The sequence below is a fragment of the Thunnus thynnus genome, chromosome 2 (genome assembly GCF_963924715.1).
Source record: "Thunnus thynnus chromosome 2, fThuThy2.1, whole genome shotgun sequence".
Taxonomy (NCBI): Eukaryota; Metazoa; Chordata; class Actinopteri; order Scombriformes; family Scombridae; genus Thunnus; species Thunnus thynnus.
This window is the reverse complement of record NC_089518.1, coordinates 24,747,612-24,760,266: the sequence shown is the minus strand read 5'-3', so window position 1 is coordinate 24,760,266 and position 12,655 is coordinate 24,747,612. Positions and strand designations below refer to the sequence as shown.

The 12,655-nt window shown below is 39.4% G+C and overlaps 2 protein-coding genes across 2 annotated transcripts; one reads left to right on the top strand and one right to left on the bottom strand.

The window, feature by feature from the left end:
- The first annotated feature begins 799 nt into the window (after positions 1–799).
- LOC137198452 (mesoderm induction early response protein 3-like) lies at positions 800–7,047 on the top strand. Its single transcript, XM_067612333.1, has 8 exons — positions 800–925; positions 1,030–1,102; positions 1,235–1,383; positions 1,624–1,705; positions 3,047–3,141; positions 3,233–3,360; positions 3,504–3,658; positions 3,851–7,047. Exons 2-8 carry the CDS (start codon positions 1,036–1,038, stop codon positions 4,324–4,326), a joined length of 1,152 nt encoding a protein of 383 aa, XP_067468434.1. The 5' UTR covers positions 800–925; positions 1,030–1,035; the 3' UTR covers positions 4,327–7,047.
- Positions 7,005–12,516, bottom strand: LOC137198460 (zinc phosphodiesterase ELAC protein 1-like). Its single transcript, XM_067612346.1, has 5 exons — positions 12,260–12,516; positions 9,775–9,981; positions 9,519–9,577; positions 8,871–9,081; positions 7,005–8,296 (listed from the first exon to the last, which is right to left on the bottom strand). Exons 1-5 carry the CDS (start codon positions 12,414–12,416, stop codon positions 7,818–7,820), a joined length of 1,113 nt encoding a protein of 370 aa, XP_067468447.1. The 5' UTR covers positions 12,417–12,516; the 3' UTR covers positions 7,005–7,817.
- Positions 12,517–12,655: the final 139 nt, after the last annotated feature.

Genomic DNA, 12,655 nt, shown 5'->3' with positions numbered 1-12,655 from the left:
AGTGAAAATTGTGAACAGGAGCGGCCTAAGACAACTTCCTTGAGACACTCCATGTTTCACATATTTGACCTCTCAGTAACGTCCATTGAAGTACACCATGAGCCACTGGTGTATATGGCTCGAGCAGAGTTGGGGAAAATGGAACTGACGATGCCGGTGAAGAGGACAGTAACCGTGAGACTGACACCCTACACTTGAGGATAGGGAAGCCTCGGCGGAGGAATGCAAATCCAGTGGGAGAAGGAAGGACGATCAGTGTGGAGCAGCTGGTGAGACCTGCCCTACCTGGGAGGAAAGCACACAGAAAGACCTGCAGTGAGGACAACAGAAGAAGATGGACAGAGGGAAACCAAGACAGAGATGAAGAAAGACAGAGAGTTGAACATGTAGGAGGCAGGGAGAACGGCAGGGAGAGAGGAAAACATAGACCCAGAAAGACTGAGAGAACTGAGACACATGGAGATGGAGCCCGGGACAGAGAGGGAGGAGGCAGTATGGACAGTTTGTCTAGCAGTAATTCTGATAACCATTTAAATAGTACAGTGGAAACTGCAGGGGGATCAAACAACTTGCAGAGAGGACATTTGTGTCCTAGACCTCACAGCACTGTCTGCTCCCGGATCAGTGCTGCCAATTTAAATCCCCAGCCCCCTCGACCAGCTGTGAGAACTGTATCTCCTTCTCTCCCCCAGCCTGCCATCCAAACCAGATACACACCTCTATCACCTCAGAGACTTTCATCCAGGACAGCTGCAGGGGACCTACATCATTCCGCACCTAGCTCATCCAGAGATCCAGATCCATTCTGGGTAGAAGTGAGGTATTTATCTGTTGTTTTTTTATTTTGTCAGCCAACACTATCTCTGACGGTGATAAAGAGTCAGAGTGTGATGACGATGGCCCGAGCCCAGAGGACTCCAGAAAGGTAAATGACACATTTCATTTTGGAACACGTTAAGACATGGACTCAATACTAGTTTGCTCTTGGATTTAAATATGTTGTGTTTTTATTCGACTTTTTTATCATAGGAAATAATGGTGGGAACACAGTACCAAGCAGATGTTCCTTCTTGCCTCTGTCACTACAAAGATGGGGAGAAAGGTGACTGTTGTTTCTTTTTTTGCACATGCGCAGATATATTCTTTAATGTGATTGTTTACAACGTTACAGTCCATACAATTAAAGACAAGATCACAAGGTGACTGATCTCACTGTGATGTGCTTTCCATACAGTGTATGAAGATGAAGATGAGTTATTATGGAGCCCAGGTACATTACCAGAAAACAAGGTCAGGAGTTTTCTGTCTGAAGTGTTGTCACGGACAACAGATGAAAAGACAGGATGTGACAAACCAGGGATGCACGTCCGAGACAATGAGCAGGTCAGTTATTTATTCAGGCACGTCTTTATTCATCAGTTCTTTCATGTTGTAACACAGTGATGAGCATGTTATTGGCAATGTATGTGAGCATATGCAATCTGCTTAATATGCCACTGAATTTCACATTCACACATCCTATTGCAGCTGCGCTTTGAAGATTAAGATTATTTGTTTCTGTGGTACAAATAATTTATTTTGGCTAATACTCCAGTCTTGACCAATTCCTTCTTCTCCACATAGGCTTTGCATGAGCTTGTCAAATGCAACTACAACACCCGTGAAGCACTAGAGAGATACTGCAGCCGCATAAAATCCTCAAAAGGTAAGCAAAGGAAGCAACTTATAAATGCCTGCAGTAGGAAACGCATCATTCCTGACATGAGGCAAATGTCATTGGTACTTTGGATAGCAGTGAATACACTGTGGGCATTCTGTCAAACTTAACTTGTTGTTTTGACAGAGAAAATGACTGCATGACAGCATAAATCGCCAAACAAGATTCTCTGGTGGTATAATAGGTGTAGGGTAGATTTGTCATCCCAACCAGGTTATCCAAAAATAATTAAAAAAAGCTTCTACCCAGGCATAACAATCTGCTTGGTTAGCATTTAGTTTGACAGTCAACAGAGTAGGTACATCAAGGTAGATGCAGGGAGAAGTTTATGGGGGTTTTCTTTCTATTGGATCATGAATTTGAAAAATTGTATTATAAAAGCATCTTATTGAAGAACATCTTAAGGAGATAAGAGGGGACAGGGACGATGCTCATTAATCAACAGGGGGGAAAACAAGTAAATGTAAATGAGCCAGTTGTTGGCCTAGAAGACCAATTTTCCTGGCCAGATGTTGAAGAGGCAACCTAAAAAGAGAATAAAATGCCATACATTCTAAAATACATTTAGAAAGAAATATTTAAGTTCAGAACAAAAGTTAAATGTGACGTTTATGTGACATCAATCCCATTTTGTACTGTAGCGTAACGTGGAATCCACTCTATTTCTAAATTGGACCACATAAATATGCCTCCCTAAGTCTGAGACATAATTTGTCCTTTCTAATGTGATGGCAGACTAAACTGTAATATCAGCACTGTAGAGTTTTTACATCAAAATTTAATACCCCCCTCCCCCCTCCCATTTAAAGCTTGAATCATCCCCCTTTTAACAATCCTACAGTAATTTGTGAAAGAGTCTGAGCACATTCTCTCACATCACTCATTCTTTGTTTCATTTTGATGTGAGAAGAGCTTCCTTCCCTCTGGCTCACCATTGACAGAAAACTGTATTCTGCTCAGCATTTTACTTTTTACTGCCATACTATCAGTGAATCTCTAGTTCTTGATGTAGCGTGAATGGGAAGCACAAACTCGCTGGTTAGTATGCAGTGAGCTGCAATGATGCTCATAGTGAATTTTATGTCACATGGCAATCAAAAATCATTCTGTACAGGAACAAACAGTAAAGACAAAGCCAAATGTTGTGCATATCTGTAGCTGTTTGCTTTGTACACTCAACGTGCCTACAGAAAAGATCTTGGATCCATTTGTTGTCTTCATTTGTTCCAGTCCTGTGTTCTCAGTTTACTATATGAAGCTACCCTTTTTTAACATCTGTATCACTTTATTTCGCACCAATATTATATTTCTAAATTGGTTTCATTTCAGAAAAATCGCCCCAGTGGTCCGAGGAGGAATGCAAGAACTTTGAACACGCACTACAGATGTATGACAAGAACTTTCACCTCATACAGAAACACAAAGTGAGTCTTACATCATGATATGAGAACATACTGTACACATAGAAAGCTCTGAAAGTTTCTCACCCCTTTTTGAATAATTCCTTTTCCTCAGGTCACAACGCGAACTGTAGCAGAATGTGTGGCTTTTTACTACATGTGGAAAAAGTCGGAGCGCTTTGACTTCTTCGTGCAGCAGAATCGGTTCGGGAAGAAAAAGTACAGCAGCTATCCTGGTGTAACGTAAGTGGCAGAAGATGCAGTGAATCTGTTTGCATTCCTGTGCTTTTGTTTTAACACAATGAACTCTGGTTAAAATGGTGAAAGTGCACATAATTTGGAAAAACAAACCCCTTTTACAATGAAACACGTTTCATTGTATGCAGTGACCTGATGGACAGGCTGGTGGATGAAGCAGAGGGACTGGCAGTGGACAGTTCTTCCTCTGTGTGCTCAGGAGCAGGTGGAGGAGGACGGCTGGAGACCACCACAGACCAACAGCTCAGCCTGCTTAACTCCATCACTGCCAGCGATCTCACAGGTCAGTAATGGGAATGAATTCTGCAGTCATGGAAAAGGAATACTAAGTAACATCATGGAAATTGATTATTTTATTTGTTTTTCCTCATTTTTTTAATGTCACGCTGTTTTTTCCCCTCAGTCATCACGTGTTCCTGAGTCTCATTTTGCTTGAAATGATCAAATGTTAATTCGGTGTCCGGTCTCCTTTCAGCTTTGAGTAACAGCGTAGCTACGGTGTGCAGCCCTGCAGAGGTCAGTTGCCTGGACTCCTACAGCTTTCCTCCCCTGGAAAGCCTCCATCGCGGGTCCTTGAATCACGAGGAATCCCTCGGGTTCCCTTCCAACGGTGCGGACCCTGACTGCCTAAACATGCTCGACGCAGGCTTCTACCACTCGGACCTGGGCCAGCTAGGAGGAGTCTGTGTCAACAAGGACTGCGAGCGGCCTTCAAAGAGACTCAAGATGGCGCTGCCTGACTCCTTTATCAACGACGTCTCCGTAGGTAACCTCGGAGTGGACTTTGAAGCGCGGCGGAAAACGACGCACCACCACCGAATCACCGGCGCCAAAATGGCAGTGTCTGTCACAGACTTTGGGAGCTTGGCTGGCAGCGGTGAGCCCAACGGCTTTCTGGGAGGACATGCGCGGCACCACACACAGCACACTGCAGCACTTCAGTCAGAGTGATCTTCCTCATCTTCTTCTTCTTCCCTTTTGAAACCCCTTTTCCTGCTTGTACATAAGACTGACCTCACTGGAGAATCCAATTTGTTTAAATTCTATTATATATATATATATATCTATATATATATATATATATATATATGTATATGAATATACTTTTTTGTTTTCATTTTTTGTGTAATATGACATCAGTGATGTCTATCATATAAAACTAAAATCTTGATTTCTCTCAAGAGTTTATATAGCCATTTATTTTATTTTTGTTTTGCGGTCTTGAGATGTGTAACGTCCATGTACAGTGGGGCCCAGAGGCTGCAGTAGGAGAGTTGTGTATCTTCCTCCCTCACATCTACACATAACATCGTCATAGCTACAGTATGTTATCCTGCCATTCTTTTCAGCTGCCAAAATCATCTTACAGTAGTTTTCCTCCTCTAGCGTGTAGTTGCTTTGTTGTTTGAAGTGGTACTTTTTTTTTTTTTTTTTTTTTAAATTTAGTGTTTGGTTTACAGGTACTTTTTAGTAACCAGGCTGGTGAAAATGGTTTCTATGTGTCCCCAATTAAACCTGGTTACATATTGTATGAAGAGCAACACTAGCATGAAGATGAGCTTGGAGACCAGGAAGTGTCGCAGGAGGCCATCAGCTGCTTTGGCCTTCCAGTTTGGTTTTGCTTTTTTTTTTTTTTTTTTTTTTTTTTCTCTCCTGTGGAAGCTTGTCAGTAGTTTGTCTGCTTGTTTACTTTTAAAGTGCTAAAAGTGGCCAAACTGGAACATGTGAATGTTTATAACAGTTCATTTTTATCCCATGTAGTCAAATTCAAATTATAGTCCCAGATTTTATACTTATTCTTTTTTTTTTTCTCTCACATTTTTTTAAAGAGGTAATCAAGAATACCTGAGTAACATAATCAGAGCATTTTATAGTTGGATATCAAGTTATTGATATCCTACTTCTTGTAAGGAGGATATCAGACTAGCAAACCATGTCACAGCAATATTGCAATGTAAAATATATTAGTTGGGTTAATAGCCATTGAAACACAGACATCAGGCACAGTGAAGTATTGCATATTTTTACCTTTTTGAGATTTTGTTCAATCCTTTGATGGTTTCTCTCTTGCTACTCTTAGGAAAGATTAGTTGAAAATGTCAAGTTTATTGTTGTGAAAAATTTTGTTTAAAAATGTTTCTAAACCACATAGCCCCATTTTCAGACCACTTAGCAAGCTTGCGTAAACCTAAGCTAGCAGTATTATGTTTATTTAAAAGCCACTCTGATATTGTATCCAACGTCTGCCTAACCTAGTCTGACTAGAGGATGACTTGTTTAATCTGGTCGACAATTTCTTGGAGTCTAGTAGCAGAAATGGAACCGTTTCTCTTGACTGAAGTCCATATTTGTGAATTGTAAAATGTTTAGCGGGTCATCGTCAGTTGATTGGATGCAGTAGTAGTGTTTACTTAATTTATCTATGCATTGTGATATGAATACGTAGTTTGTTTCAGGGTTACATCGTTTGTCATGTCCATAGTTCTCACCATTGTGTGTGTGCGTGTGTGTGTACAGACAGGATTCATGCCGATAAACCATAATTAAGTTTGATCAAGTAATTCAGTTTCCAAGCCCAGCGTCAGAGAAGATGATTCACTTCTGCGTTTCATGTAAATAATTAGCAAATAGCCTTTAAAAAGTCTATTAACTGACCTCTTACACTTGTGAATCTGTGTTGATACAAAGGTTTTAATTTTTTTTTCCCCCTCCCTTGTCAAATGGCAATAATTTGTAGATATGTACAGATATTTTGGGTTTTGCATTTTACTGGTTGACTTGGTATTTGAATTTTTTTATTCTTTTTTTTTTTTCTTTGGAAAGACATGATACCCAGACACGGGGACACAGCTGAAACCACGCATGCCAGCTGTGTCTGTTTCAAGTGTACCACTGAAAACGGCTTTACCTGGAGACGTATTGATATTAATCAATGTTGCAAATTTTTTTGCATTCGAAACTTGCAGCCATTTGTAAAAGACGCTCATCTTTCTTTCTTCAAAAAAAAAAAAAATCTTTTTACATGTCGTCGTCTATATTTGTCTTGATGGTAAAGGGATGGCTGCTGCTCTAAGTATGTGGAGAGCTAGTTTCTCTTTTAATGCAATGTGCATAATGCAGTAGGTCCTCCAAGCTCTTCTAGCTTTAGCAGTGCAGTGATATTTATTTCACCTGTGGTTTGTACAAAGACTCAGAAAAACTGTCAGAATGTAAAGGCCATTAAGTAGTAGAAGTAGGTTTTTCACCACCCTGTGAACTCTCGAAAATGTGATATTTTATTGATATCTCTGGTATGAGACTTGTGTGTGCAAGCAAGCACTAAACAAATTTATTTTATATTTTGTATTGTGTTTTGAAGTTTAAAAAGGAGAAGAAAAAAAGTATAGCAGTTGTGGTTTTGAAAAAGATAACGAGTTCTTTGATGAAAACAAAAACACCTTTGTGAATAAAAAAACCTACAAAACTTAAAAATGTATATCCAGAAATATAGACAATCAAAAACTTCACTATGAGAAATGTTCAAGAAGCTATCTTTATTGTTTATAAGAATTGTACATAAACATTGAGTTGTTTTTTTTTCCTTTTGTTAAACATTATTTTGTATTTTCTGTTGTACTTTAATACCTTGTGTACAGATCCAGAAATAAAGCTCTGGAAAAGGTTCGGAGATGATCGCATGTTCTTTACTCGTCATCACACAGCAAAAATCTTCTTCTTTAAAATCTTCTAATTCATTCATATTCATTTTTGTTTGTAGTATTTAGTAAATGATTGACATAAAGTGGAAGAAACCACCATTAAGACTGAAATTTCTTTTGAATTAATAAGACTAAAAATTTGGTCCAAATTCTGTTTTGGGGCCTCATTTGGAGAATCACCAATTACTGCATTGTGGGATGATTATTCAAGCCTGCTTGACTGTTCATTCTAGACCACTGAAAACAGCATTTGACAAAATAATCTCGGCTCAAAGCGCACTTGCTCTTTCTGGAGCTTTTGACCGTTTTCTCAGTCACCATGGAAGTGTAGATGTTCAAACTTTCCATTTTTTTCTGAGCACTTTTAGGAGTTCTCATCCATGTTAGCTTAAAAGTTGAGCTTTACAGTACATCTGCTGATGAAGACAGTATGATGTGATCAAAAGCTCCAGAAAAGTGAATCCTCATCTTAATCTTTTGGCAATACACTTGTAATGTTCGACTAATTCAGTGACAACAGATGTTCAACTGGATAAAATGCATCTTAAAAAAAGGGAGAAAAGCTAAAATTAGCAGTATACGTACTTTCCAAATCACAAGATGGTAAAACAGATACGTTTGTAATGGCTAACAAGTTAACAACTGCCAAAAGTAGTTTACAATTTAATTGACAAACAAACAGCTGTTGTGTTTTAATCAGATCTATTACCAGCAATATAAAAACTAGGCTAAATCAGTTTTTCATTACCTCGGTCTTCTGAGAGGAATAGGTAGAGTCAGAAAGTCCTCAGCCAGAATCACTTCTACATCACTGTCCTGTAGAGCTTCTTCAGCCTGTCTCTTGAGCTCTGAGATATCGTCCTCGTCTCCTTCCTTCTGCAGGGAGCAGGGTTTGTACCTCTGACTGAAATGGTACAGCACCAGCCTCCGTGCACAGCAGGCCCGAGCCACCGCCGCTGCCATCTCAGGTGTGCTGTGTCCGTGGTCCACTGCTTTTTCTCTGTGCTCGTTCCCCAGGGTGGCCTCGTGAACCAGAATGTCCGCCCCGTTGCAAAACCCGGGCGGTCCCTCCCCGAGCACTGAGCTGCAGTCCCCTAAAATGCAGACTTTCCTCCCTGGAATGGCTTCTTCCAGCACATCGCAAGACGACACCACATGTCCGTTCTCCAAAGTCACCGACTCCCCCGCTTTCAGTCGTCCGTAGAGCGGACCTGGTTTCACACCTGAGGAATAAAACAATGAGATGAATCAGAGTAATCCACAGGTTGGAGGACACCTTTTTCCTGCCACAGTACTGGGTGACCTCTGTCTAAATCAGACTCATAGATTTGGGCATGTTAGTACCGCATTCTGGCCAACAAACACACGTCCTACAAATAATTTCCCAATAAAATTAGAATAGAACAGCAAGTAAGTAAATGCAAAAATGTCCGTGCAATAATACTTGGTACTACTATACAATAAATACCAAAACTATTCAAAATGTGTCTTTCCCTACTTTTACCTGCAGGAAAAGTGTGTTTTTAATCGTAAAACTTTCAGCCTATAATTTTATCAATAATTATTGACCTGCTTCTCACACTATAAACTGCATTTCACTTGTTTTCTTAACAGAATATTTTATATTCACATGTCCAATAATATCACTGGACATGGGACACTTAAAGAACCACCTACAATATGCAACTGGTATTAACAGGTATACTTTTTTGGTCTCTCTTCACATTTGTATGTTAACAACAACAACTGTCCACATAAAGAAACAAGAGATATAAAAGAGGCATAAAGCACATTTACCGAGTTCTTTCAGTAGTTCAGTCTTAAGTCTTCCAGGTCGATCATGCTCCTGAATGCAAAAACCAAAAGAGGGGATGCGGTGGAACAACCTGAAGGCCTTAACCACAAACTTCTTGTCTTCAAAGAGGGTGTAACAGTCACTGGAGACATCCAGGGTGATTGTCCTTCCTGGCTGCTCCTGTGGGTGCAGAGGACCACACTCTGCTGTCATCTGAAGAAAGAGAGAGAGAGAGAGAGAGAGAGAGAGAAAACATGTTTCAGTAAAAACAACAAACAACAGCTGACATTTTGGACATAGAAACAAACAAACACAAAACAACATGGCAAAATTGATGTAAATAAAATACAGCGTTAACATTTTCTGAACAGAAGGGAAAGTCTGTGATATGCCACTAGTGACAAGATATGCAAATATTTTATTAAAGGTTGTAAGTGTGAAATCTGCCATATAGATCAAAACTACAGGCCATATAGACCATAGAGAATCAGCTTTTTCATATCGTAGATAAAAAAAATGGAAACCGGACACAGATTTGATATTTGAAAACAGCCTATTGCATGACAAATAAATACTGTAGTGTTTAGCACTGTACTGATAGGTAAGGTGGGATTATTCTTTACATAGAAATAACCAAAACCATCACACACCTCCAGACTGAGCTGCCCCTCTTCTGGACTCTGGTCAGATGTGGGCTCCAGCTCGTGTACTACAGCAACATACACAGTGTGGATGAGATCAGAGAGGAGTAGATTAGAATGAAGTACAATAACAGTGACACAATATAACTAGAGTTTGTTGAATTTACACAAATCTATATCTGGGTGAACTGTAATATTCACACAGTCACCGTCTGAACAACTGATTACCTTTGTGGGAGGTTTCAGACACACAGTAGCAACCTACCAGCATAAGGGAAGAGCAGCTGTGACCCTGTGAGGCCCAGAGTCACCCTGAGAAAGTGCCTGAGGCCCCGGGGCCCATAGATGTCCACACAGTTCAGGTTCTGCTGGGGGTCGGGGTTGGAGTTAAGGCTCACAGTACAGAGGAGACCAGGCAGACCAAAGAGGTGATCTCCATGCAAATGGGAGATAAAAACCTTGGTGATTCGACCTGAGTGGAAAACATGACACGTTATTAATGGAATAGTCACTCTACATGTTTTATAGTTTGTTTCATACACTGTGAGACTGTGATACAGCTAGAATACGACATGCTGGTCAGAGACTTTATTCACATGATATTAGCTGCTATTTCATTGGCAGGTAAGAGGTGAAAAGGACTAGGGCTGAAACTATTGATTATTTTCCATTATTGATTAATCTGTTGATTATTTTGCTGGATTAATTGATAAGTTGTTTGGTCCATAAAATTTCAGAAAATGGTGAAAAATGCCGATCACTGTTTACCAAAGTCCAAGGTGACGTCCTCAAATGTCTTGTTTTGTCCACAACCCAAAGATATTCAATTTATTATCATAGAGCACTAAAGAAACCAGAGAATATTCACATTTGAGAAGCTGGATCAGAAAATTTGGAGATTTTCTTCTTAAAAATGACTCAAAACAATTAGCCTAATCAATTATCAGAATAGTTGGCGAGTTGGCAACTAATTGATAGTCATTGCAGCTATAATAAGGACCTAACATTATTGTGGTTTTGTGTCTTTTTCTTGTACTTTAACATATTTTAAGTGCCCTCTAAAATGATCAAGTCTACTTTCAATTTTCGATGAACTTTTGTACTCTACTTTTGGACAGACAAGAGTAACTTAACTGGGCAGTCGTAAGAGGTTTTTCAGACAGGATGGAAAAAGTAAGTGTCTGGCTGCACCAATAAGTAAAAGTTTATTCAAGATTTGTTTTAAGGAACTTTAAAATGCAGTCAAGTCAGCCTCCACTTCTACAAACAAGGTCAAACTAGCCCCCACATTGTTTTGTGGTACGTGTATATACTAAGCATTATGGTAAGGGCGTGCCAGTCAGTCAATAATGAATGAATATATAAATAAATAAAAATTTCATTGTCATTTCATTTTTATTGTGTAAATAATTAGTCAAACTTAATAACAAAGAATTAATTTCCACAGATCAATCTCACTTCAGAATGATGGCAGACCACCTCAGAGAGTCACTCAGACAATATCAGGACAGTCTGATGTTGAATCTCAAGATTAAAGCCCTCTGAAATGTCATATATGAGCTGTGTGTCCTCTGAATTCAGATTAGAATTAAAAGGAAACTTCCTGTTTCCACAGACTTTATTTGCATGTGGAAACAGACTCATTCACGTTATATTAGCATGACAGGATACATTTTCCTGTTATATATCCTGCTCAAATAGATTCCAGAGCTGTTACACTAGTATCCCAGACAAAGTTATGACTGTAACTACTTTGACAGATTTAAAGAAGGGACATAATTTGACATACTTTGTGTGTGTTGGGCTTATCTGTATGTAGGCTTCATATCTACATATTAAGGTCAACCAGAGCCATCAATTTATATTCCAAATAACTGAAACAATGAGCTGTCTTAGGCTGGATCTCCTGATAATGACACAATCAGCAAACATAATGTCCTTGCCTGCATTTGTAATGTTAACAAAAAATTCCAGAGGTGTCTTAGATCAAGGACCTTATAAATTGTCAAAAGTGTGCTCACCCTCTCTCTTTCTTCGACATCCTTTCAAGTCTGTCTTCAGTATTGTTGTATCAGGTTACAACAGGTTGGTAACAGGTACAAGTCTTGGATTTGACTTTTGGGGGTCTCAGCCCCCACTGAGAATGTGAGAATGTTTAATTCTAATCTGAATTTAGAGGACACACAGTTCATATATGACATTTCAGAGTACTTTAATCTTGAGATTCAACATCAGACTGTCCTGATATTGTCTGAAAGACTCTCGTGGTCAGCTGTCATCGGATTGGTCTGTGGAAACAGGAAGTTTCTCAATGACAGTGTGAGGTGGTGTACTGTCATTTTGAAGTCATATTCATATCCTTGGATATTCATTCTTTATTATCAAGTTTGACTAATTATTCACACAATTGAAATGACAAAGCCTCAATTTTTCTCTGAAATAGTTTGCAGGAGGAAATTATTTTCTATTATTATTCATTTTATTTATTACTTAATATTTATTCGTTTTTTTTTATCATTCAGTTATTTATGTATTTTTATTTAATTCTTTATTAATTCATCATTGACATACTCTTACCGTAATGCCTGTTATATACACGTACGGCAAAACAACGTGGGGCTAGTTCGACCATGTTTTTCGAAGTGGAGGCTGGCTCGATTGCAGTAACTTTAAGGACATGGTTTTAGTTTCTTATACACTAGTTGAATGTCTTCAACAGGATTTCTGAGGAGCAACAATGAGTGGCTCACCGGCTCGGAGCTGGCTCCTCATCAGCTGGGTCTGGGTTCCCTCTCCGCAGTCAAACAGCCAGCACTCCCCCTCTGTCCGCAGCACCAGAGCCGAGGCGCCGCGGTGAGGAGACGGGTAGGCCGAGCCGGTCCCGAGGAAAGTCATGTCCATGGTCATTTTCACAAAAGTTACAAGAAAACTGCACAAAAACCAGCTCACACTAAAGCAACATGCCCTGCTGTCTGTAAACAGTCACACGAAGATGACGAAAGAAAAGCGACGGTGCGGCGTTCAGGTCAGATCGGATTCCTTTTTTTCCTCTTAGGACTTGTTTAACTTTAATTTATTGTTTCATTTAAAACCTGCTTTGATTTGATTTAAAAATCCGTTTAAAATTTCTCTGCTTATCTTTACAT